Source organism: Nylanderia fulva, unplaced genomic scaffold, assembly GCF_048542155.1.
Source record: "Nylanderia fulva isolate GAGA-0341 unplaced genomic scaffold, ASM4854215v1 Scaffold2, whole genome shotgun sequence".
Classification (NCBI taxonomy): Eukaryota; Metazoa; Arthropoda; class Insecta; order Hymenoptera; family Formicidae; genus Nylanderia; species Nylanderia fulva.
Window position 1 is genome coordinate 2,194,038 of NW_028190263.1, and position 27,090 is coordinate 2,221,127.

A 27,090-nucleotide genomic window follows, 5' to 3' on the forward strand; every position below is an offset into this window, starting at 1 on the left:
AGATTCGAGGCAATTAATTAATATTGCTATCTATGACATCATTATTCAATTTCTGACAACAAAATGATTTATGAATAGTATGAAATAATTATATATATATTTATTTATTTTTGATAAAAATATTATACTTCTATTATTAAATATTATATATAATTAAAGGGCAAAGGTGCAATCGAGCTATGCAATCACCGCTATGTGGAATTTCGATTAAATTGCGATAAGACAATTCAAGATATCGACCTTTCGTTCAAGGCGTGTCGGAGAAGCATCGCACGATCTTGGATTTTATCATCAAATAATTTAACGCATTTAATAATTTCCGAGATGTAGGCTATAGTTATAATTCATACGTGTTTTGACTCACATTTGAACATTCTCATAAATCGTCAGAACTAATCAAACATAAACTACAATTGTAGCTTATACATATGTGATTAGTTCTTACTGTAATCAATGGAGCTACGAACTCTCTACGAAATGACTATCAAAGTTAGAGAGAGAGTATATATATTTTTCAATTGATTTTATTAATCATATTTTTATATATCATATTTTTATATATCATGTTTTTATATATCAATAACTTTTTAAATAAAAGTTAAACTTTATTTAAAATTTTTATTTTCTTCAAAAATTCAATATTTATTATACATATACACACCTACGATTTATTATTTATACACGTATATATTTATAGCGTTTATAAATAAAAAGTTATTGTGAGAGCGAAACATCTCCTTTAGTAGATAATACTTTCATTTTTCCTATTTTCGACAATGTATATATATCTAAAAATATAAATGTGTCCTTTATATTTTCATTCTGTCACTCAAAGAGAAAATATATTTGTTTTATAGCTCAAGTTTCGCAAATTAATTAAATCTTGTCAGTTTATGAATTTAAAAGAATTTACGAGAATACAGACCGTGATATACTTATGTGATATATAAAAAAGTATGATAATAAAAATGATAAAATAGTTAAATTTGAGTAAAATAAGTCATAATATAAAATAAAGAAAAAAGAAGTTGAGAGAATCTTTTAAATTATAGTCTCAGTTTCTCTTAATATAATCATCTATTTCACTATATCGCGATGGTGCTAAGCTTGTAAAAATGCCATTTATATATCATGACGTATCGTAAAAGTGAGACAGCGAAATTACAAGACTGTAAACGAGCATGTCGCGTCAGGGGCAAAACATTTAATTGTATAAAAGCAAGGTTCGACAACAACCAAGATGAATTTGCGTTTGTTTGCCTTTCATGTGACCTGTTCTTCCTCCCTGATTCTCACACACATATAATTCTTGCATATTTATTTTAAGATTCTAGATTTCTCAAACTAGATTTTATATTTTTGTACTGCCAATTATTTTAGGAATATAAGCTTAAATATTTCAAAAGATATATACGACTCTTTACTAACAATATAAGTTTTATATTTACATCAATCTTTCGTCTATCTTTTCCTTCTCATCACACATTCAATTCTATCAATATATCGATATGATATATCGATTCAATGATATTGAATAAATGAAAAAAGAACCTTTGCAAACACGAGGGATGGTTACAGGCAAGTATCGTAAGCCAAGCAGAGTTTACCCGAGTTCAGATATTTAGTTATGCTATAAGTTACATGCCATACGTGTCGATACCAATCCGCTTATTATGTTACACCTCGAGGCAATAAAGATAAATACGATCGTGCTCTCATGTCACACCAATACACGGTTGAATGAAAATACGTGCTATCCATTGCACACTTCTCACTCACTGTATAAATTAAAGTTCGCGTGCAACGAAACAGGGCCACTAGTTTGTGTGATCGTTGTTCATCAATCAGATATTTAAATATATTGACATATATTCTATAACGTTTTCGAAATTATTAAATTTTTAAACATTATTCGAACAAAATTTGTATGTTTATCATATCTCTCAATTTTTTCATAAATTTCTTAATGGTTCATATTTAATATCTAATAATACGAAAGTTGAAACTGTATTCAAAGTTTTATCGAAATCTGTGTAAAACGCATTAAAGATTTAAATTGTTTGTACTCTTAAAGTTTAATTCAAGCAAACTGCTTATCATTATAAAAGTGACATTCATTCGGTTAAAAATAGATTTCTGGCTGAGCAAAAACTACTTAAAAGTATATCGTTAATTTTGAGATACTAACAAATTTAAAAAAAATAATCCTTATAAATACAAGGAATTAATTATATAGTGATGATATTTATATCGCTCCGATATTTAGTTCGTATTTAATTTTCAGAACGATATATAATAAAAATATAAATTTATAACATATTTTAATGCAATAACTATATTAATGCATTAACTATATTAACGGTATTTATTGGCAAAACCGTTCGATTAAATAATCTTCTTTTTATCGATATTTTTATAAATTTTATCCATAAACTCACTAAAAAAATTGTTAACTTGAACTAAATTACTATTTTGTTAATTGAACATATATCAGTATACTTAAGTCAAATATACATACATTTTGTTAGATTTAATGTTATAATTAATTTAAATATTTTTATGTTCAATTAACAAAATAATATTTATTTGAAAAGTGTAGTCAAGTTAACACATATTTTTTCAATGTACTCATCATCAAGTATTTTTCCACATTATTATTATTAGTGTCGAAGTACTGATAATGAATTATTTGTCAGAGACAACTTTTTATCTCGATTCAAGTCGAATCAAAACATAGCGCAGGGAGAAACTAAATTCATATCACAAGTAATGAAATAATTTATAAAGATGGATTGTGATATATATACTGTGATGTATAATTAGAAGAAGAGGGAGTTTTATAATCTCAACAAACATCTTTAGGGGCGTTTGCGGAAGGATATTTATGTAATTTGCAATTTAAAAAAGATAGCCTTGCTTAAAGCGCCTTGAATTTTACATTCATTGAATTAATTTGCAAATTAACGTCCTGCATAAAATTATCGATTGTCAAGTAATTAATCTTTTTGAACAGCCTGATCAAAGAAATATGATATTGTGAAGGGTTCATTGCCTCATGCGTTCGTTCACGAGACACGCGTCGAATGGGTGCCTTAATTGGTCATCGGAAATATTCAGACGCGTCGAGACAATTAACAGTCACGTGGCTACTTTTATTCGCAAACAAAACTAATGTAGAGCGAATATCGACAAGTTTCAAACGTGTTTGCCTCGAATAAATTTTATCAAATATTATTCAGTTCTATTTAAGTAAATATACCAATAGAGTTAATTATAATAATGATTAATTATAATTATCAATAGTACTGTATAAATATGTTGATGTATTTTGTTTTCTATTAATATAATTAAATAAGCAGATCTTTAAAATTTTCATATAGAATTCAAATATTTACGGAAATATTGTATATTTCTGAGAGAATTGTCAAAGACATTAGAGTAAATATCAAGATTGAACGCAATTATTTATGTGTGAATGTGAAATACTTTTTATATATTCATTGTTTACTTATATTTTCTATTATCGTTCCTAAGATATTTTCCAACAAGGTTATTATCTGATTGAAATAAGCTGCGCGCGTAAATATTCATTATTCAAAATAGCAGCCCAGAGATCGCAAAACATTAATTCGGAATGCATCTCATTAATATAATTAAAAAAACAAACACTCTCTCTTTTGCATTATATTTTTCTCTCTTTCACATTTATTTTTACTTTCAATATTAGTATATAATTTTCAAAATTTAGATTTCTGTCATATATAAATAATTCCAGACATTTGTTTTTAAATTTTTGCCAAGAGGAGATTTGCTGCAGAGCGGATCGCAAAGTGCAATTTATCACGAGCTTAGAACGAACGAACAAAAGGGAAAGAGAGAAGGAGAAGAGAAATAATATATTTTTTGCACGCACTCACCAGCACTTTGGTGAAACGCCTCTCGAGCTCGTTCGCGTCCGGCATCGGTTGTCTCGGCGCGCTGCGCACGCTGCCGCTGCGTGTGTGAGGTCCGCCCAGGCTGCCCATGCCCAGGCTGGGTTGACACGAGTGATGAGGCACGCCGGCCTTGACACCGCCGACGAATACCTCGCGGACACCGCCATCGCTCTCGCCGCCGCGGCTCTGCACGATTCCCATAATTCCGTATAAGGCTTTTCACTCGCGTTTATCACCCGCGCTTTTCTTTCGCGCCGGTTCACCCTGATTCCTCGGAATTCTCGCAACCGCTGCTGCTGCAACGCGGCGTCGGTGATTGACGCGACTGTTAGCGACACGCACCCATGTACATATATATATAAATATACACACACACACACATACACTTGTCACGCGACGTACACTGTCGGGAAACGTCAACAATGCATTTTTCGTCTCCGGATGGAGTCTGACCGGCGTCGCGCGTTGCGGAGCGACTTCACGCCTTGGAAAACGCGACTTCCGAGAGGTCGAGCCCGAGGGATCCCGGACCGCGTCGTGCAACAGGTATCGCCGGACGGTCGTCCATCGCGAGTACGGAGGAGACTTCCACGAACTCTCACGGACGCGCGCGCGACCTCCCCCAGTACCGACGATACACCGACAACATTCACCAAACGCACCGGACAAAGCGTTTACAGCATCTGCGCCGCACTTCACTGCCTCACGCACCTCGACCTCCCACTTCTCCCACTTGACACTTCGCGCATGCGCCGTCGTCCGGTGCGGCGCTGTCGTTTTCGGCGCGAAATTCAAATGCGAACCGCGCGTTTTCTCTGTACAATTTTCTTGTATAAATGTTTTCAAAGACCAAAAAAAAAAGCGATTTGTCAGATATGTCTGTTTTCGGGTTTTACGTTTATGATACTTTGATGACGAGGTTAGGTAAAAAAGAGAAGAAATGAATAATCTGTAAGAGGAGAAATTAATAATTTGTGCTGTTTGTAATGTTCATTGAATAACTCGAAGAATTGAATTCAAGAATTTTCGGAGCGGTTTCGAGCGATCGGAGAGAGAGAGACAGAATTGAAATCTTTGTCTCCTGCTGATACAAATTAATAGTACAAATTAATGATTCCGCGAACGTCATTAGAGAAAATGAGATTCGATTCTTACCTGATTTTCGCCATCAAAGTATTACGAGCCCCTCGCGATCTACTCTTGAAACTCGCCATTTTCGATACGATAAACGTGAATACAGCTATAATTACTCATCAGAATATAACTGCATTTGATTGACCAATCAAAACCATTTGCCGTTCCTAAGTTTATTTCTAGTGCTTACCATGTAGTATGTAGTTGTTAAGATGCGTACGTAGATATTTTTTTTTGCCAAACTACTGCGCACGCGTGGGAAAAAATTGTACCCTCATCGCGCGCGTCTATACATGACATATTTGATGGTTATAACTGTAGTGTTGACCGCAGTCGCGCAGATAGTGCGTGGTTAGCTGTGTTGTTGCGTCAACGTGTGAGATGTTCGGCTATTTTTGGGACATTTCCGCTGGCGATTGTGACTGCCGTGACGTTTGAATTACAGCCGAGGAATTATGGCCGAAGCCGAGCCGAGAAATAAAGACGGTTGTAACACGACGAGGGAGACAATGGTCAAGCAAGAGAAGCGCGAGAGTACACTGACGAATGGCGGGAAGGGCTCCGGCGATGACGCGGACAGCCTCGAGGAGTTGCCGCTCGATATAGGCGAGCACTATCTCGTTCGCAGATCTGACGACTCCTGGCGTGCGTAAAGACGATTGATAATAATTAGTAACGCACGTGATTATTTGCACTAAGAGTCTGCTAAACATAGCTCATCCAAAGGCAAAGGCGTAATATAAATATGATTTTGACAATGAGTTAATCGATGTATATGTATTTTGCTATTTATGGGATACAAATATAATATGTTGAATATTTTATATCAGTCAAGCTATTTATATTATGTTTAGGAATATTTAAATTATTTTACATATTGTCATTTAGTATGTGTTAGTGTAGATGACTAATTCGCTTTAAGTTCTTTCAAGCTTGGTTTAAAAAGTTGATAATTATTAATAGTTTATCATTTTGTAAATGTTTCTTTGCTCTTGCATTACGTTTCTAAATTCTTATTGATGATATCACGATTTTTGAGGAACTAGAGCATGCTTATACCTAATTAGCTTCTTATTATGAAATATTACTACAACGAAAAGAAATTTGATTGTAAAATTAATATGTATATATATATATATTGCTTTATTAGAAATATATTATTTTGAGCAAAAATAAATATTAGAAGATTATTTATCTGTTTGATATTACTATATTTATTGTCCTATTATTGTATAGATCCTGCTGAAATTATCCAAACACGTTACAATGAGAATGAGAATCACTATGAATACTATGTTCATTACGAAGGACACAATAGAAGATTGGATGAATGGGTACCTCGTGACAGAATTATGTCCAGCAGGTTTGACATGAGTGAAATAGAGCGACATGATAGACATTCTGGGACTGATCTGTTAGCGGATTCTTCTGATCGCAAAATTACTAGAAATCAGAAAAGGCGTCATGATGAGATTAATCATGTACAAAAGGTAGGAGAAATCTATATCAAATTATATAGTATTAAGTCCTAAACAGAAATTTCATTATTAGTTTCTTGGCATCAGTATTATATTTACATTAGTTTTTACATTATTATTAGTGCAGTATATATAGTATATATTTGATAAACTATTTTTATTATTGTCAGACTTATGCAGAAATGGACCCTACCACAGCTGCATTAGAGAAAGAACATGAAGCTATAACAAAAGTCAAGTACATAGATAGAATACAGATTGGTAAGTATTATTGTATCATTTATACACTAATCCATTAATGCCATTAATGCAAAAAGAATCTCATGATTTTCAAAAGTTTGTTTCTAGGCAAGTATGAGATTGACACTTGGTATTTTAGTCCATATCCTGAAGAATATGGCAAGCAACCAAAACTCTGGATCTGCGAGTATTGCTTAAAGTATATGCGTCTCGAGAAAACTTACAGATATCACATGGTAAAATGTTAAAGAACTATTTATATTTGTTAAGATATTATTGTATATATATGATTATGATATATTTTTTGTTTCAGAGTGAATGTACTCATAGACAGCCAGTCGGAAAAGAAATCTATCGAAAAGGAACATTAAGTATTTGGGAAGTAGATGGCAGGGAACACAAGATATATTGTCAGAATTTGTGTTTGCTAGCTAAATTATTCTTGGATCACAAAACGCTTTATTTCGATGTAGAGCCATTTCTTTTTTATATTTTGTGTGAGGTGGATAAACATGGTGCACATTTAGTCGGTTATTTTTCGAAGGTATGCTATAAACTTAAGTAAATAATCTAAATATCCAAAAATACAAATTTTTTAATCAACATTAAAATTTTCAAAACAAAGAAATGTTTGATTCTCTTGAGACCTGTTTTAAATATTTTGTAATTAATGTGATCAATCTATAAAATCATCTATAAATTATTTTCCGTTTTCAGGAAAAAGAATCACCCGATGGTAATAATGTTGCCTGTATTTTAACTCTGCCACCTTTTCAAAGACAAGGCTATGGTAAATTACTAATAGCTTTTAGTTATGAATTAAGCAGACTTGAACAAACAGTTGGAAGTCCAGAGAAACCTTTAAGCGACTTAGGAAAGTTGTCTTATCGCAGTTATTGGAGTTGGATTTTGCTGGAAATTCTTCGAGATTTTAGAGGAACGCTTAGTATTAAAGATCTTAGGTAAAACATTAAACATATGTTATTATTAATTATTTCAATAACAATATAAAGATACAAATAATATGAATCTATTTGCAGTCAAATGACCAGCATCTCGCAGACCGATATCATCTCGACCTTACAAAGTATGAACATGGTTAAATATTGGAAAGGACAACACGTTATTTGTGTCACACCTAAGTTAGTGGAAGAACATATAAAAAGTAGTCAATACAAGAGGCCGCGTCTTACAGTTGATACTAATGCATTGAGATGGGGAGCACCACCTAGAAAGAACGTAAAACCCGGCAAGAAATAGCACTTAAGTGGATTAATGTAATGCATTTCTTTTCCACAATACTTTTCCAAAAATAGGATTATAACTTGACGATATATCATTTTAACGCTCGATAAATAATCGAACATGTTAATTTACGATATGATATTTATAAGTTTATGAATCTCCTTACAGTGCATTTACAAACGCAATTAATATTAAACTTCTTATTTTATGTGCATCTCATGAAATAATTGATCAATAAGCAACATATGTTGATACAACACTGAGTATTAATAAAATTATGTAGCTTTTTAATTTTAGCTAAATTGTTAGGACTTAAACTGTTTTGGAAAAGATGTTAATTGCGTTTTGTGAACGGCAGAATAAATACATATTTTACATCTGACAAATCTTCAGAAATTCTGATTGTAAGTGCATTTTTGTGAACAATACAGTAAAAAAAATTAGACCATTCTAACTTTTATATGTAAATACATTAAGAATGTATCCTCCATTTGCAGGTAGAGAGGAATGTTTTTTCTGTAACGTGTGTACAAAAGTGGAAAAATTATATATTATAGCAATTATATTTTGGAGCAAGTAGCTTTATGAAATTCAACGACTGTGTTGACAGTCGCTATAGCGGTTCCTGGTGCCATGCAAACTCCGTAACCACCATGTCCATAATTGTGTACGATCTGCAAAAAGAATAATACGAAGTCGATTTGTGAATAATACGTAAACTCTTTTTTTGTCATCCAAGTACTAACTATAGTTTTATTAGAACAATCACTGTTAACGATATTTCCCTCTCCAACTCTGACACCGCCTTCCCTATGCGGCCGCAGACCGACTTCCTGTCGTAAAAGTTCTGCATCTTTCAAGGATGGAATTAATGTTTCGCATCTTTCGCGAATCGCTGCGGATTCGTATGGACATAAATTTGTATTTTCGGAATCGAAGCTTCTTGATCCACCTAGAGTAACTGTGCCATTGAAACCTGGTATGACATAAGTGTCGAGCTCACCATAAAAGAAAACTTTCATCCATGGTGCTCTTATCTGTACAGATAAATGAAAAGCAAAGAAAGATGTTGATAAACAGAGTTTATAACAAAAACGAAAGATCGCATACTTTGAGCACTTGTCCACGTATAGAAACGAGATGTCTGTCATTGCATAATTTACGTGCTCCAAGCCCGGTGCAATTTATTATAATGTCAAATTCACCAGTTAATTCCCCGAAGGAATTAAGATTTCTTTGCTTAAATGTAACTCCGTCTTTTAGCAATCTGTAGCAAGATAAATAATTTAAAGCTATGACAATTTTTCGTCAACTCAATATTTACAACATATGTTTCACTTTTGCTTAATCCATGGAAGATACAAATTGCTTTGTGTAAGAAGAGTCGAGAAAAATGATCCATATTTCCAATTGCCATTAACTAATTGAAATTCTTCCTCTGTTGCTCTTCTGTATATCGGGACTACACTTTCAAGCCAATCATTCTAATTAAAGTAGTAATTCAATCAATACAAATTAAAGCGATATATATGCTCACATTATAAGTATATAAATTTATATCTACATTATTATGAAATAATTCATGTTTATTCTTACATATCTCAAATTCTTGATAAGAGAGAATAGTTTCTTAAGGGGTAACACCACTCTAGGATTTTGAAAAAATCAATTTTTTTTTTTTGCTTTAAACAATGCTTTAACATCATAAAAATAACATGCACTTGGTTTTATAGTAAAAAAAATTTTTTAAAAGCCTCTACCAACGATTTTTCCGCAGCGCCTCGGAGCGCCGCTTGAGCCTTAACGCGGCGCGTTCGGATTCATCGCTTTTGTCATCCTGTTTTACCTTTCAGGATAATAAGTGGCCCTGTTATTTATAGTGCAGAAGATGCTTGAGTTACTCAAAAGATCACCAGGGTACGCTACTGCCAAAATAAACTTGTATTTCAGTACAGCTGGCAATGTGACGCCAAGCACACGCACATTTTTGATTTTTTCATTGCTTTCTCTGTTTTCTATACATACATTTAGTTGTTTCTGAGTGCTTAACAAGATGAGTAATAAAAGAAAAATATATAAGGAGAAGAAAGGCTCAATGGGGAGTGCTAACGATTCGAAGAGACCGAGAATTTCAAAGCGGCGACCGTTGAACCGTTACGAATTGGAGATGCCGGATCTCGAGAAGGCTGGCACATTGGCTCGCAAATTATCAGAAATAGATCTTGAAGAATTTGAAGTAGAAGAAGGATTTGGATACCGAATTTTAAACTTTTTAGCCGTTTTCTCCGCTATATCGCAAGCTGTTGTCTGTAAAAAATGCAAATCTGAAGTGACATTCACCGAATCTGCAAAGCGTGGCTTGGGTTTTAAAATTGTGATTTCGTGTCAAAAATGTGACAAAATTTATATTCCTAGTTCTCCATTTATTGAAAAAGGATACGAGATTAATCGTCGAATTGTACTTGCTATGCGGCTACTCGGAGTAGGACTAAATGGAATAATGAAATTTTGCGCGTTTTTGGATCTCCCGCGACCAATTTTTCAATCATTCTACGACAGAGTCGTTAAAAGAATCGCTATTGGAGCAGAGGCGGTTTGTCAGCTCAGTATGAAAACTGCAGCTCAGGAAGAGAAGAAAAAAAGTGATGAGAAAGAGAATACAGATGGTATTACTGTATCTGGTGATGGTTCGTGGAGAAAGCGGGGTTTTTCGTCACTTTTCGGATTCGTATCGCTTATTGGATGGCTTAGCGGCAAAGTGGTTGATGTTGTTATAAAATCAAAATATTGTAAATCTTGTGAATTTTGGGAGAAACAAGAAGACACTGAGAAGTACAAGGAATGGATCGAAACGCATGAAAACGAATGCCAAGCTAACCACGAGGGCTCCGCCGGAAAGATGGAGGTGGACGCCGTCATAGAAATGTTCCAGCGCTCAAATTCTTTGCACAATTTAAAATATGCAAATTACGTGGGGGACGGAGATTCTAAAACTTTTAAAGGTATCATGGATTCAGAGCCTTATGCTGATTTCACAGTTATGAAGAAAGAGTGCATCGACCACGTACAAAAGCGAATGGGTACTCGCCTTCGCAATTTAAAAAAAAATACAAAAGGACTCGGAGGAAAAGGCAAGTTGACAGGTAAATTGATCGACGAGTTGTCAATTTATTATGGATTAGCTATACGCCGCAATCATGATTCCGTAGAAAAAATGCGGAATGAAATTTATGCGACGCTATTCCATAAAATATCAACCGACGAAAAACCGCAGCACGAAAAATGCCCGTCCGGAGAAAATTCGTGGTGTTTATGGCAAAAAGCACAGGCCATTGGTAATGTCGATTACAAGCATAAACCACCTCTCTCGACTTCAGTTTTTGAAGCAATTTTACCAATTTATAAAGAATTAAGCAGCGACGATCTGCTTACTCGTTGCATCGGCGGCTATACTCAAAATAGCAACGAGAGTTTCAATTCGACAGTTTGGTCAATGGCTCCGAAATCGACCTCCAGTGGCAAGCATGTGCTTGATACTGCCATATATATCGCTGTAGGTATATATAATGATGGCCTATCAAGTGTTATGAGGCTCATGCAAAATTTAGGCATGAAAATTGGGACGAATTGCTACAATTTCTGCGTCGAAACGGACGAGCGCCGCATCAAGTATTTGGAGCGATCGCTGACTAATGCTGCAAAAGAGGCCCGATTGCTTTTAAAATCATCCAGGAAGGAAGAAGAAGAGGCGAGTATTAATCTGGATGGCCAAATGTATGGTGCAGGCATCGCTGATTAAAGGTAAACATAAATTTCAAGCATTTTAAGTGCTCGTGAAACTTTAAACGCGTTTTTCTCGAAACCACTTTTTTCAATCTTAGCGAACACATTACTTCAACACGGTTGCATGGATCAGTTTGAAAATTTGACAGTAGCTTCACAATTACATCCTTTATAGAAGTACGTAGGGGTTTTTCGATTCGATGTAAACTTTTTATTTTATAAACAATTTACTGCTTATTTTTTGGCATAAAATTGAATTTTTTTTTCAAAAGTGCACCGTTTCTGCAAAATTTGATAAAATAAAAAATCCCTACGTACTTCTATAGGCAATAGTATGTAGATTTAAAATTTTTTTGGTTTTTTATTCTAGGTCTTATAGTTCACGAGAAATTGGTTCGCTAATGGAAGCGTTTTTTAAAAACGTCATTTTGAAGATTGTCTCTCTCGTCGCCATTTTGTATAAAAAAAATAATAAAAAAATTTTTTTCTATACTTAAATATATGCTCAATAAACCTTCTCAAGAAAAATTCCCATTCCTTTTATTATATTCTCAAAAAAAATTGTCAAAGTTAGGTCTTTTTTTCGACCGCTAGAGTGGTGTTACCCCTTAATCAATTTTTACCTTAACAGTATATGGAGATGAATTAGCAAATATATATCCAGAAATATTAGTTACTCCAGCATAAGAGGCATAATCGGATTTTCGAATGTCATCGTAAAATTCATAAGAATCTTTTACCCATTTTCTTGAAAAATAATAATTTTCTCATATATAAGATGCGATAAAAAATTGTAATTAGCGTGAAGATTAATAGAATGAACCTCTTCGTACATTAATTAAATCACATCTTTTTCGATTTGCATCACGATTTTCAATGCACACAAATAGTATTATATATTATTATTTAGTACAGTATTGTTTATATTATTATTATATATTACTATACATATTATCATGCCGTTAACTTTTTATGAGAGTTATTTTTTAGAATGACACCAAAATCTCTGATGAGAAAAATTATAGTTTTAAAATTTTAATTTTGGACAGAGACATTTTTATGTATATAATACATAAGTAAGTGCATGAGTAAGTATATGAGTATATTAATTTTTTTAACATACAAATATGAAGATTTATGTCAATAAGTAAAGTAACAAAAAGCTTATTACTTACTTCGTTACTTTCTCATTAGAGTTACCGAATGAAGCACCGACTCTAAAAATTCCTGCAGCCACATGACTGACAAGATCATCATAATCCGAAGCCAAAACTGTTATATTAGCATTACGAAAAGATCCATTTTGTGTAATTAAAGCTGTCGTTAATCCGACAACTCCACCACCAACGATAACTATTTTCATTTCGCTTTTTTCGCACTATTATCACAATACCTATAAAAATAGTTACAAATTAAAATTTAAATATCACGAATAAACTGCGGCATTATTTGACAATTATCTGTCTTTGACTGTCAGGAATTATTCACGGTCTTTATACGCGATATGTTAGTATTAAAGTGTTTACGGTACTTGTATATGCGTTCTATTTATATACTATATCTATGATGATATAAACTGCTATTATCTGTTAAGTGCTTTTATCGCATACGATACATATATTTTTTTACAAAAGCGCAATATTTTATCACGTATTACCTATTAACTTTTCTTTGAAAGATATTGAAAATTGAAATTCGATTTTCGATATCTAATTATAAAATAATAGAAAATAGAATTATAAATCCAGTTACATTTATTAGACTTTTATGTAAAGTACTATCTATTTTGTAATAATATATTTCTGTTAATTTCTTTTTTATATAATGAGCAAAGGCACAATATATTAAATGATATAAATATGCGTGTGATAATATTGAGCGATGTTGTGAATTTATCTACATAATATATATGCATATTAACATGATGTTATCTCGCATTAAATCTTATAAATATTGCATAATACTTTGCAATTTTTCACTAATTTCTAATTTCTCTAGAGCACTAAATTAATAAAAAATATAACTGCAAATGTTATCATAAAATCCATAAATACATAAAGCATAGAAGAAGACAGTACAGTAATACTAATTATTGTTTTTATAAAATCGAATTTCATATTTTTGTATATACTTTGTCATTATACATTAACGATAAGATGTATTTCACACGGCAGTAAGAAAAATTGCACAGGGATCTAATTTTAAGTCGTATATAATCTGCATTCGAGTCACGTGTATTTGTGACAAATTATATATAATACAATGTGTATATACATTGCATTTTTTCAGATATGCTCTTATAATAACAAATCTCGCTAACAATACATCATTGACAATTAATTACAATATATCCATTGCTATAATTTTCTAATAGATTCAATATTTTTCAATATCGAAAAATATACGAATATACGAACTGAATTATATATTAGTAATTAGTATAAATCTCCTCATTAATAGAAAGCCATTTGATGCATGCCAAACATTATCTATTAATTATATAATGTATGTTTACTTTTCAAAAATTACTTCATTCAAAATTTTAATGCTCAAAAACGTAATATGAATAAAAACAAAGAGAATAAAAACAATTTTCGACATCAAAGCTTGATCATTATCAAACGATTTGCTAGATGTTCGGATAAAACGCTCTCTTACACAAAGAAGAAGAGAAAAGAGAAAGAGAATGACTTTCTGTTAATAAAACAAAGTCTTTCTGTTAACGAGGAAATACTACATAAGTTACTAAAAATTACGGACGCAATGGATTAAGATTTATAACGATTTCTTGGTCGGGAAGTCGTAAATATATATTTACAATATCAATGGGTATTCTCCGACAACTTCTCTTTTCTATCTTCAACTTCGACATTAAATGTATACAGCTCTCACTTTTACTATTCAATCTTCAATTGCCATAGATATATCTCTCTCTCGCGCGCGCGCGCGTTTGAGAAAAAAATAGTATAAAAAAATTCACAAAATCTGCTTGATTAGTATTATTTTAAGCTTTACTGCACGGTTGGATGGTATAATTTAGTGGAGGAGGTGGGACCAGAAGAGGCAACGGAGTTGGCGGTGGTGGAGGTTGAACAGATGTTAAGGAAGTCGTAGTCTGTGATTGTTCAACTGTTCGAACCGTTGTATTGTAAACGGAAAGATAACTGGGCCAGAGATGCGGCGGCGGTGGAGAACCAGGAGGCGGCGGTGGTGGCGAACGATCATCCATTTCATCAGAATCGTCCATCATCATAGCTGTCAATGGAGTAACGCGCGGTTTCTTCAATTTGATTATCTTTACCTGTAAAAATTTAAGAGAGAAAACATATTTTAAGTAATATTGATTAAAAAATATTTTTTTAAACTTTTTTAGAAATTAAAGAACGATAAATCGCGTGTACCTTGACTTTTTTCTTTGTCTTTGGTGGTTTCGCTCTTTTTTCCTGTTTTCTACTCTTCCTTGAGCTATAAATTTTATCTCTCTTTAAATCCTTGAGTCCTTCACGCAAATCTATTCTTTTAGGAGGTGGCGGTGAAGGCATATCACCCTCGCCACCACTCGGGCTCGTGCCTTCACCAGGCTTTATGCCATCAGCAAACTGAACTGATTTTTTGCTCCTGTTTGTTTTTCTCAATAGTTTTGCTGATTTTGATGTACCAGGTTTGGCATCAGGTCCTGCATCTTTGTTACTTTCATTGTTCTTTTCCGTTTCCTCGTCTTTGTCGCTATCATCCTTAGTATCGTTATCTACATCTGATAAATCATCCAAATTGCCATTGGGAATTGAGTCTCTTCTGGAAAAAATCATTTATTTAATGAGATAACTATGCATGAATGTTAATAGAGTAAAATAATTTACAAATTGGTAAGATAAAATACAAGGATTGAACAATAGAATTCCATCAAAAAATGATATTTCTAAGAGATATTAAAACTAATGTCAACGAACCTAAATCCTGGTGCAATCAAAATGCCTTTTAATGGCGGAGGTGGTAATTCTGGCCATTCTTTCGCAATTTCGATTTCCGCTTGATCTTTATTCACATCGGCGGGTATCGTTGCTTCATCAATTTCGATTCGTTGATTATTCATTTGCGATGATTTCTCGTCATCATCATTATCATCTTCATCTTCATCCTCCGCTTCTTCCTCCTCTTCCTCATCATCTTCCGCTTCGGCCTCGACTTCGTCTTCATCCTCATCTTCATCTTCATCCGCGGCAGCATCTTCGTCTTCTTCCTTTACAGATGCTGCTGTCTCCTCCTCTTCCTCTTTTATAGAATTAGTCTGGGATGGCGAATCAGTTTCAGCCTGTTCCTCTCCCTCTTTCAATGCTTTCAGAACAGATGGATCCACAACAGAACCCTTACGACGATCCAACAAGACCTCGCCAGTTTGTCGCGACATATTGTTCTTCTCTAGAGATCGCAGAGCTCGTCGATTAATTCGCTCTATTCTTTTACGTTCCTTCTCTTTCCTGCGTAAGTCGCGTAATCTTTTACGCTCTTCTCGCTCCTTGCGGCGTGTCTCGAGTATAGCTTCGTAATTATATACAGGTTGAACCATTTCTATAATGCAAAAATATTTATTGATGTAGAGTTGTATGAAAAATTCTGGACAGAAAACTAATTAACATATTTATACGTACTTTGTGATCGAATTTCATTTCTCGGGAATGCTGTTGCTGTCGTAGGAGGAATTGGGACGGGTATAGGAACAGGTATTGGCAATGGTAGCTGTAGTGGAGCAGCGGGTGCGACGCTAGGAGGAGCGAGAGTATTCGTTCCGGTAGGTGGAACGGGCAACGGGACTGGAACAGGAATAGGTACGGACATGGAAACGGACGTCGTCGGCGAGGGTGTCGGCACTGAGGAATACGAAAGTCCATTCGATTGATCCGCAGTCGTCGATTGGTTACTGCTCCAGTCTAACGACGTGGGTACTACTTGAAGAACATTACCTACGCGGACCACCTGGCTGGATCCGGGCCGCACAGGCGGAGTCGTACAGGTTGCAGGCCGTACTTCTCGTCGTGCTGATTGTACTCCGTTGAAATCAGCAGGTACCACTTGTAAAACATTCCCAACCTTAACACAGGAGAAATAATATTTTAAAAATAGATAAATACAAATATAATTAATATATATATATAATATATAATAAAAGTATTTTATAAATCAAGTACTTGTAGAACAGTAGGCTGTTGTCTGTACATCATTTGCTGTTGCTGTTGTTGAGGTGAAGACGGATACGCGATAACGTTGGAATTGAAATTGGAAGAATAATCTGAAGATATTCCAGCAGAATCCTTGTTGTGCTGTTTCTTGATACCTAATTCTAATTCTAATCTGTAATTAATATGTTTCGTATTATATATGCAGTTGATTCTATTACAAATAAAATATATTTAAACAAAAAACGCAATATAAAATTGATTTTTTAAAATTATGTACGGGGAGAATAAAAGGACCTAATGCAAATCCTTACCTATCGTCAAGCGATAAACGTTTCGGAGAGCTGGTGGTTGATTCATCTATGCAAGGAGGATAAGTTAAATTATTTTCCGTATAATAATATTCATTTCCGGCTTCAATTTCATTTAGATATTGGAAATTCGCTGCGTCCATATTGCCACTAATACCCATTTCTGAGTCTAAAATGTTCGTTCCCGATGCAACCCCCGACTGAACTATAGTCTCTATACGTCTACCTCTTTCACTACAAACATTGAGCTTTCTGTTTTCGTCCTCGTCCTTTCTTTCTCTTTCTATTTCGTTCAGTCTACTCCTTCCAGGCGAGGGCGATCTATATACAAAGAAATATCCAGATTAGGGATAAGACATCTTAGAATTTAATTGTGTGAGTTTAATTCTACCTTGAAGAACGCAATTCAGACATTCTCAATCCACGTTCCGGACTTCTCAATCTTGACGTAGAGATCGATCTCGCACTCGATCTTAAGTCCGATGGAGATCTGCTTCTAGATCTCGACCGCGATCTCATTCTCAGTCTTGATCTTGATGTTGATCTAGAACGTGATCTAGATCTTGTCCGCGATCTTGATTGAGACCAAGATCTGGAGCGGGATTTAGATTTTCGTCGAAATCGTTCCTGTCGAATTGGTGAATATCTTGTCCGCGGCGGTGTTCGATTTCGTAATCTATGTCCATGACGATCCAAATCCGAATCTTTATCCTTTTCCCACTGCCAATCCCTCCTTGCGCTCGATCTGCCTTGACTTAACACAAAATTTCTCATGTTTATTAAACACTTTTCATGCGACATATATAGAAATAAAGTTAATATTGATAAAGATTTCAACGATGATGTTTTCTCATAACATTAATTTAACCCCAAACTCGCCTTAATATAAATAGATAAACTCATATTTTTTATGAATACCTTCTCCTATAGTTCGACTGTGGTTGAGGCGAACACTGTATCATATCCCTTTCTACACTTTCTTCTCCATAATATGTTCGATCCTCATACTCATTCGGAGGCAAATCGTGTCCAGCGGGATAAGAATCCATAGATTCATTACCATCTCGCAAGATATTGCTGTTTTCATACTGCCAAAATGTATGATCCAATTCCTCTGTATGAAATCTAGAAATATTTGCATAATCGTAGTCGCAATCCATTGCGACATTATAAATAATATGAATAATAATACAAATTCTATCTTTGTTTTATTACTCTTATAAGTTATTATATAGTGAATTGTATATAAAATGTTTAAATATATACTATATAATATTTTCAAGAAAATATTTTAAAATAATACCTGTTATCTCTATATTTCTCAGATTCCAGATTCGTTCTTTCTCTCAATAATTCCATTGGATCATAAGCTCTAACATCTTTCTCACGTTCAACGCTATCATATCTCCTTCTACCCCAATCATCACGATTATTCTTAGAGAACGTAGAACCATGCTTTTTGAAATTATCTATAAGCAGATAAAAGCAATATGATTATTTAAATTAGGATATAAATTTATTGAGAAATAACAATCGGACAATCTTTCTTACCTTCATTGTAGGAAGATCGCGGTGAAGATCGCGCGTATCTTTCTCTTCTCTCATCTGTTCGCAGTCTATTTGCTCGTTCATCGTCGTATCTCTCTCTCCTCTTATCTCTGTCTCTACTAGTAGTAGCCTCGTCTTTTCTCTTTGGACTCCTGCTGCGACTTCTGCTCCAACTGTGACCGGGACTTCTACTTCCGCTTCCTTGTCGTTCCCACGAGGCGTATGGACTTCCGCTCCTTTTTCCTCGTCCTCCTGCAGGACTCAACTTTCTTCGGCTATCTGCAAAGTCCGCTTTGAACCCTTTGCTGTCCCTTCTGTCAGACTTTTCTCCATCGTCGGATCTCCTTTCCTTCTTATCTCTATTGTAATCATGCGAATATCGTTTCTCGTTCTCTTTCTTTACAGGACTCTTTTTTCTATGTTCTCTAACAGGAGATCGTACACCCGATGTATTGGAATCATTTCGACTAATTTTATATTTTTTTACGTCATCGCTCTTGCTTTCTTTGTTGTCATACTTTTCAGACCGTTCAGATCGAACAGAGATCGCCTTCTCCGAAGCTGGAGATTGCTGTATCGTTATTACCGACGACTTGGAAGCCACAGTGAATTCAGTCGTGTTTAATAATTTGTCGACTTTATTACTTTCCGCATTATACGTCGATTTAAATTGATCTGTTGACTCTTCACTCGGTAATTTTTGAATATCAGTTTCTAATACGTGTGATTCTAGCAGTTTCTTTTGTATCGTCAACAACGCTGCCGCATGCTGAGCAGGATCCTGTAACGGTGTTTCCAGGATACGTTTCGATTTTACTTGTTCGTTAGTACGTCGGATCAGAAGCTGTTTAGGAATAAGTTTAAGAGTGGTTTTGTCCATATTCGTTTCGTCATCTTTTGTATGCATTGTCGAACCTGCATTGGAATTTATAGTATGTTGCTTACTACGTGATCCTTCTCCATACTCGGCGAAAATATCCATACATACGGACTGAGAATTATGCGCTTCCGGGCATAATTCGTTTATCGATAAGTTGTCAAATAACTTGTCAGTTTTCTTAGTTTCAAATTTATGAGCGGAGCTTTTATCCTCCAATTGTACTTCGTCTAAAATATTCTCAAGCTTTTCGTTTGCTACATGTTTAGTATCACGCAGTTTTGTTAACTGTAATGGTATACCAGATGTAGGAATTGACAATTCTTCTGTTGCAATCAACATCTCTTTCTTCCTCTTCTTACAAGACAAAGAAGTAGAGCTACTGCTGTCATTGGATCCCTCTATGTCCTTTAAATAACAAAAAAAATAATTGTTTAAATAAAGAAAAATCGATTAATTAATTATTAAATATATCTAAATAAAAATAATAGCAAATACTAAATTCAGTTATCGACGAGTTTTATACTGACACAACGTTCTCTCTCTTTTTAATGTGTGACAAGAATGCTAATAATTTTTTGAGTGGTTGCAAATTTAAGTTTACTCTTCATTACAATGTATGTACTCATATTATTTACATCCTATTTTCTCTTTATGTATATTAATGTTTCTTTTTCAAATTATTATATTAATTGTATTATTTCAGTTTGTACTTAATAAGAACTACAACCATATGGTCGAAACGTCATAATTTGAATAAATAAAGTTTGGCTAGTTTGGTCGATTATTTAAAAAAAACTGATTTTGTTATTAATTTACTAGTAATACTAAGATATTTTAATTTTTTAGTTTTAGAACAATATTCTCAGCATTATTTCGTCGTATTTAATTAATAAAAAATGTAATTATTTTTTATTTAAAATTTGTTATTTCAAATCACATATTATTCTTTAATTCTTTTATATCTGTAATCATTTTGTGAATGTAAGCGTATTTATTTGCAAGAAAAACTCACCTGGGACTTTTGAGAAAGCGCTGGAGAGCTAGGACTGTATAGTTCTATGGTTTTCTCTTTAAATTTTGCACTCAACTCTGAAATTTCAATTTTTTTAAATTTATTTTCAGCCTGATCGGTAGTGATCTGCTCCTCGTTTGTTTTCACAGAAATTAAATTTTTCATTGATGTATTTTCTACTTTCTTTGTTTGTAGAGAGCTAGTTGCCAATTCTTCTGCTGTCCATGTCTTTTCCAATGATTCTCTATTTTGGGATTTTTTATGATAAAAATCTATCACATCAGATTTAGCTGAACTTTCTGAATAAGTTGCTTTTTCTGTCTCTTCATGTTTCTGTTCACATTTATTAAGCTTGGACCATTCTGAATATTCTTCCTCCCATATATCTTTAGTTTCTGATTTCTCTTCGGAATGTGACCCCATATCCCAACGACTCTTTCTAACTCGTTTAGAACCAATCGATTCAAATTTAATTTCTAATTTATTTGAGTCTTCCTTGACACTTAGATCTTCATTTGATTTACTCCATTCTTTCTCTATCCCAACAATATCGTTAACCTTATGAATTTCTCTTTTGTCATTATTCTTGCATAAAAATGATTCCTCTTCTATATCCCAATCGTCTTTTTTATGTTTATTCTTCTGTTTCAAAAGCATCATCTCTTCTCTTTCACCTTCCTCTTGTTCTTCCTCCCATATTCTTATTGCGCACAAACGTTCCTGCCTGTTCTTCATTTCTTTCGCTCTTTCCTTTTCTATTGCAATATAAGTATCCGTTTTTTCATCATATCGAACTTCTTTTTCCATCTTCTTTGATATATTTTGACTACTTTTCCGTTTGCTCAAAATCAAATCTGGTATCGCTTCTAAACTATCTACTTCCCACTCATCAGCCAGGAGTTTTTGGCATACCTCTTTTTCAAGTTGTGTCAAAGATGGCACATTCAATGTATCAAAATCTGTCTCTCCCCATTTTTCCTTCTTTTGTTTCTTTTCCAATTTTTTGGAAAATTTGTCGTTTTGTATTATTTGTTGATTAATCCGCTCATCTTCCCTTTCCCAATCTGCAAGAAACTCGGTGCTGCTTCTAACATCTTTCTCCTTTCTCTTTTTTCTTTTTACCTCAAGTTCCTCATCTGATCTTTCTTTTCCTTCATGAATCTTTTCTTCATTGATCTTAGACGATCTATCTTTGTCTTGTGTAACATTATCTCGGCTACGCTTTCGTTTCTTTCGATATGTACTTTTTTCGGAACTATCCGACTTTCCCAATTCGCCAGTATGATCTCGACTTGAGTCACCATCATTTGACTGCAGTGCTATCATAGAATCTTGCCATTGTTCCATGAAGCTTTCGTCGGATTTATTTTTCCTTTCTCCTTTCTGCTTCATGCATTCATTGTCATGTACACTCATACCAGTAATGATTTTTCTTGATGTAATTTGATCAGTTCTTTTTTTATCTTTAACTATACCTTCTTCTTTAATTTTCTTTATCGAAGTTCCTGAATGCAATACTTTTGCCTCATCTAAAGATGAAGCTAGGGAGGTTGCAGGAGACTTGGATATTATCTTGTTTATATCTTCATTATTAATAGATTTAGTTTCCTTTGCCTTCTTCTTGAGCTTCTTCTTTTTCTTCCTATGTTCGTCTGACTCGCTGCTGCTGGAAGTACTCATTTTCCTCCTTCGCTTTTTCTTTGTACGTGCAGCACGTCTTGCCTTCTTTCTTTTCTTTCCAACTATCTTCTTCTTTCGCTTTTTTTTCCTTTTTTCGTCCGAGCTACTGGAGTCGCTGCTACTACTGCTACTACTGTCTGTGCTATCGGAGTCCGAGGAAGACGAATTACTTAATATTTTCCGTTTTCGTTTTTTTCTTTTTTTTTCTTTTTCCGAATCTGAAGAGCTGGTACTGCTAGATGAATCACTGCTGGACATTACTTTTTTTTGTTTTTTCTTCTTCTTGATTTCTCTCGATTCAGTGTTCTCGTCACTTAATCGTTCAACTTTGATTCTAACGTTTTCCCAATCACTGGGTATTGATTTAGAATCTTCAGATTCATCATTACTGTTTGTACATTCAATTTGCATATTATTTTCATTTATCTGTATTTGACAGTCTATGGATGTAGTAGATTCCTCACATTCTGTACTCTTTATTGACCCTTCTAAAGTTGACAGTTTATCTTTTTTCTCTTTCAATGGTATTTCGATGTCCGTGTTATCTTCTGCCAAGTTAGATTCTATGTTGAATTCATGATAACTATGTGGCGAAGCAGTTTTAACAGGATTTTTCTTTGGCAAATATTCCTTAGTCACATCACTTCCAGTGACACATACCATCTTCATAAATTGTTCATATTCTGAAGCTAACTTTTCATCTCCAGTAGATTGTAGCAAAGGAGATTTTGAAGCTTCGTCATTTGTCGTTGTATTGTCGATTGTTTTTTCACTAGATTCATTATCTCCTTTAGTGTCTTCGGTATTGTTATCAACCTTCTCTTCATCAGTTATGCTGGAGGATGTGGAACATCTCTCTTCTTCTAAAACAAAAAATAATTTTTATTTCTAGGATTTCAATATTTATTATATACATTATTTCTATTGTAGGTATTTTATGTAAGTTCACGAGAGAGAGAGAGAGAGAGAAAGAGAGAGGAGTCGTTAGCCAGCTATGTTTTGTTGTTCGACTTTCGTTGTATGTATATCATCTTTGGTAAATATTATTTGTTTTGTCGTGAGAATTGAGAGCTCTTCAAGAATAGGGCATACATGTGTAACGCGCATATAAAAATCTCGATTTTCAGGAAAGCTAAACCTTCTCTCTCTGAACACCACAGAAGAATCATCAATTCGCAATAAACGATATATAGCAATATACATACGACGTTCTCTCGTTATTATTAACGTTGACACTCCGCACCTCGATCCTAACTGCAGCATCTTTAATATAAAGAGGAAAAAGCGGCCGCCCGTAATACATTAATTATCTGAGTGAGATCTCTCTCGCTCTCTCTACGCGAGTTCGGCCTACTACACTATTATCAAAAACTACTTACGTTGAATTACAGAAAGATGTAGTTTATTTATTGGTTTTTCAATTTCTTCTTTTGCTGCACTGACAGATGTCATTTCTTCATCTTCGCTATCCCATTTTGATTTAGGAAGTTGTATAGTCACTTGCCACCTATCATTTTTATATGTGGTTGCATTTATTTGTTGATACCAATTACGCTTTTGTGGCGCTGCGTCTTCTGTATCGAATCTGTAATTACAAAGATCTGGAATAGGTAAAGAAAGATTTGAATAGAAACTTGCTATTTAATTTAGACATTGCGATATACCGTGGTGAAGAGGCTTCGCATATGTCTCGCATTTTCTCACGACGTTCAGGAGCCACAACTTGTAGAAGTTGCGAGATGTTTAAAAAAAGAGACATGCGTGGATTTTCACAGTACAGTAATTGAGGTCCCTTCGCTCGTTTCGTTGTTTTAATCGATTCAGGTGGATACTTTTTAGGTCCGTCAAGTCCTTCAGCTATTAATGCTTGACGTTTCACACGATGATTATTTAACATTAACATATGTTCGAGGTAACGCGTATAATCTTGTGCTGTTCTGAAACACAAACACACACACGCATACATATATACATGCGCACACGCATACGTGTATTAATCTTAAATTTTGTTATTTAAATGATTATAATTGTACTATACCTATTTCTTGAAGATCGTTCTGTATTGTCGCGTCTTCTAAGTTGACTGACGTCATCAAGAGTTAAACCAAATTTTTGTAATTCCATCCAAGAATTACACTTCAATAATTCTTTTTCTTTCAATTTATCTTTATCTTTTTCCTTTTTGTCCTTACCTTCTGCTTCTATTTCCAACATATCATTTCGTTTGTCTTTTGTATTCTCTTTCTTATTTTTTGTTCCTTCTCTTTTTTCTCTTGACTCCTCCCGTTTCTCTTTTTCATTTTCTTTCTTATCCTTGTCTTCCTCTTTCTTGTCGCGACTTGAGTCCACTTTATTATCATCTCGCTTATCCTTATCATCTTTCCTTTTCTTTTCTTTCTTATGTTTTTCTCTGTCCTGAGATGATTTTTGTGTAGAACGTTCAACACTTTCATTTCGATTCAGCACCTTTACTTCTCGATTTGAACTATCTCTATCAGTTTTATTACGATGTCGATGCCTTAAAAATTATAAAACAGAAAACAATAATAAAGAAGACATATTGTATAAGAAATGTGAATTTTATTAAAAAAAATGCCGCTTTCTACCTTTCGGAATATTTTCGGTTTATTGTTGATCTACTTTTACGAGAGTCGTTTATTCCCTCACGTCTGCTTCTTTCTTTCATATGTCTTTTACTCTCCAATAAATCAGATGTATTCTTGCTAGTATGATTTTCGTCTTCCATACTTGCTACAAAAAGTTTTTGTCATTGAATTTTGTGATTAATGTCTCATATTAATTTTGATTATATGAAAATAATACCTGCTGCCATGGCTAACATTTTACTTTTAGATTCTTCTCTTCGAATTTCTTCAATGGCTAGAATCTTTTCCTCTACAAAAAATTTATAAAAAAGATTATATTATATCAATTATATAAATAACATGCGGAAAACAGAGCCAATTATGAGCCATGGTAATTGATATGCAAACGAATAATGATAAATTATCTATATAGTTTATTAGTACGTTTCGGTTTTACGTTCGAACCATCTTCAGCATCTGAGAAAAATAGTCTGAAGTAAGTAGTTTAATTGGCCCTGTTTTCCGCATATTATATTTATTATCGGAGCCATTTACCGACGGTCTTATTAATTATATAAATATTAGATTCATAATTTTTAAACTATTATAATTTAAAAAAAAATTAAATAATTAATCTTTTACTTTCTAGAAATAGAAATTAAAATTGTAATTTTACTGCTAATATTATATTTGTAATTGAAACGAAATTCTAATAATGCCTTAATATATTGTACAAAAAATTAATATATATTTTGTTAAATTCTTTATCAATGCTTATATATAGTTATATAATAAGGATGATAATTGTGAGATGCTACCTGTATATTAAAATATACACATTTTATAGTATTATATACCTGTCTTTTTTCGTGATTTATTTGTATTTGTATCATCTTGCACTGTTTTATCTTTTGTTTTTGAAGTGGAATGTTGCGAATTTGATTTAATTTTGGACTTGGGTAATACTTTAAACTGATTAGCAAATGCCATTAATCGTTTTTTTGCTTGAATTTTTCCAAGCACCGGTTTGACAGTCTTTGGACTCTCTAATCTTGATGTATCGCCATCGCTTATCTGTCCTTTGGTACTCTCTGGTGTTTCTGGCATTTGTATGTCTGACAAGCATATTGAGGTATCCGGAGTTGGATCTTCCGGTACATAAGCATCTTTTGATTGGGTGGTATCATTTGATTGAGTGTCATCTTTTTCTAATTGTGTTGTACAAAGTAATCATTTAGTAACAAAATTAATTCTAACAAAGTATTTATAATATTTAAAGACTGATAAAAGATATTCTTTACCTGAAAGAGGCACTCTTTCTTCCTCTGCCATTGATAGAGCTTTAATGTCTATCTAAGCTTTATCTATCTGAAAATTATATTATTCATATAATCTCAGACTCAATTAATTCTTCAACCAACATACAGATATATCATTCTGATATTAAAAAAAAAAGAGGAATGTAAATAGTATTAATAACATATATCTATATATGTATATTCAGAGTCACACATATAAAGCAGTTTACACAAATCTAATAATAAAGGAATATTTTGTGCTTAATGTTATATTATTAAATTAAATAATCTGCTATGCAAACTGATTGCTTTTTCTCTGGTATTTATCATGATTATAAAAAATAAATATATGAGCACACACAAATACAAATGATTATTCAGAGAAATTATATATATATATATATTTAATATTTATAATATACACATAATATATTTGATATTATAAAGATATATAAGTACACTACAGATCGTATGATGAAAAAATTTCACATGTAATGGGGGAATGTGTATATATGCAATTTCTTATAAGCTAGTATATATATCTTGATCTGATATCTTACCGCGTAATTGTTATAACTAAATCACCGAGAAATGCATGATTCAGTCAGTTATTACTGACGTCAATGCACTTTGCGATTAAAATATGAACACAAGATCACGGTAAACGTATTTCTTCCGATGGTCCTCTATTTCTAGCCCCATCGAAGTCAAACGAAATCACGAAACGCACGACGGACATATTGTCCAGGTTGCAGGCTGTTCACGAAGTGGAAAGGTCAGCCTGGCT

General features: G+C 33.6%; 5 protein-coding genes across 10 annotated transcripts in view; 2 read left to right on the top strand and 3 right to left on the bottom strand.

Annotated features, from left to right (window-relative positions):
• The window catches only part of Frl (formin-like protein), a 44,353-nt gene extending 39,720 nt beyond the window's left edge, over positions 1-4,633 (bottom strand). For all 3 annotated transcript variants that reach the window (XM_029321351.2, XM_085482251.1, XM_085482252.1), the window contains exon 1: positions 3,918-4,633. In XM_029321351.2, the coding sequence (XP_029177184.2) occupies positions 3,918-4,136 (219 nt within the window). In that variant the 5' untranslated portion in view covers positions 4,137-4,633. The remainder of the gene's footprint in view (positions 1-3,917) is intronic.
• Positions 4,634-5,373: 740 nt separating this feature from the next.
• mof (males absent on the first) lies at positions 5,374-8,745 on the top strand. Of its 2 annotated transcripts, XR_014924588.1 has the most exons (8): positions 5,374-5,714; positions 6,306-6,559; positions 6,718-6,808; positions 6,896-7,023; positions 7,101-7,331; positions 7,505-7,749; positions 7,828-8,436; positions 8,530-8,745. XR_014924588.1 is itself a non-coding variant. In XM_085482254.1 (7 exons), exons 1-7 carry the CDS (start codon positions 5,525-5,527, stop codon positions 8,045-8,047), a joined length of 1,359 nt encoding a protein of 452 aa, XP_085338380.1. In that variant the 5' UTR covers positions 5,374-5,524; the 3' UTR covers positions 8,048-8,745. The 2 variants fall into 2 exon arrangements, 1 of the variants encoding a protein (XP_085338380.1); XM_085482254.1 differs by having other exon boundaries at positions 7,828-8,745.
• On the bottom strand, positions 7,751-13,938 carry Daao1 (D-amino acid oxidase 1). Its single transcript, XM_029321353.2, has 6 exons — positions 12,991-13,938; positions 12,439-12,562; positions 9,371-9,516; positions 9,143-9,299; positions 8,779-9,069; positions 7,751-8,706 (listed from the first exon to the last, which is right to left on the bottom strand). Exons 1-6 carry the CDS (start codon positions 13,176-13,178, stop codon positions 8,593-8,595), a joined length of 1,020 nt encoding a protein of 339 aa, XP_029177186.2. The 5' UTR covers positions 13,179-13,938; the 3' UTR covers positions 7,751-8,592.
• On the top strand, positions 9,789-13,096 carry LOC146723405 (uncharacterized). The gene is made up of 2 exons (XM_085482253.1): positions 9,789-11,833; positions 12,186-13,096. The coding sequence occupies exon 1, from the start codon at positions 10,086-10,088 to the stop codon at positions 11,829-11,831; it is 1,746 nt and encodes a 581-aa protein (XP_085338379.1). The 5' UTR covers positions 9,789-10,085; the 3' UTR covers positions 11,832-11,833; positions 12,186-13,096.
• Positions 13,939-14,011: 73 nt separating the features above from the next.
• Positions 14,012-27,059, bottom strand: LOC114945234 (uncharacterized). 3 transcript variants are annotated; one of them, XM_029321350.2, is made up of 19 exons: positions 26,864-27,059; positions 26,307-26,373; positions 25,863-26,213; positions 25,244-25,315; positions 25,027-25,171; positions 24,459-24,938; positions 24,085-24,357; positions 23,800-24,005; positions 20,741-23,280; positions 18,852-20,133; positions 18,604-18,769; positions 18,219-18,425; positions 17,692-18,054; positions 17,304-17,621; positions 17,002-17,164; positions 16,465-16,903; positions 15,766-16,384; positions 15,217-15,610; positions 14,012-15,116 (listed from the first exon to the last, which is right to left on the bottom strand). In XM_029321350.2, exons 2-19 carry the CDS (start codon positions 26,335-26,337, stop codon positions 14,820-14,822), a joined length of 8,346 nt encoding a protein of 2,781 aa, XP_029177183.2. In that variant the 5' UTR covers positions 26,338-26,373; positions 26,864-27,059; the 3' UTR covers positions 14,012-14,819. The 3 variants fall into 3 exon arrangements, with proteins under 3 accessions (XP_029177183.2, XP_085338375.1, XP_085338376.1); XM_085482249.1 differs by having other exon boundaries at positions 20,741-23,283; XM_085482250.1 differs by lacking the exons at positions 25,863-26,213; positions 26,307-26,373; positions 26,864-27,059 and having other exon boundaries at positions 20,741-23,283; positions 25,027-25,167; positions 25,244-25,310.
• Positions 27,060-27,090: the final 31 nt, after the last annotated feature.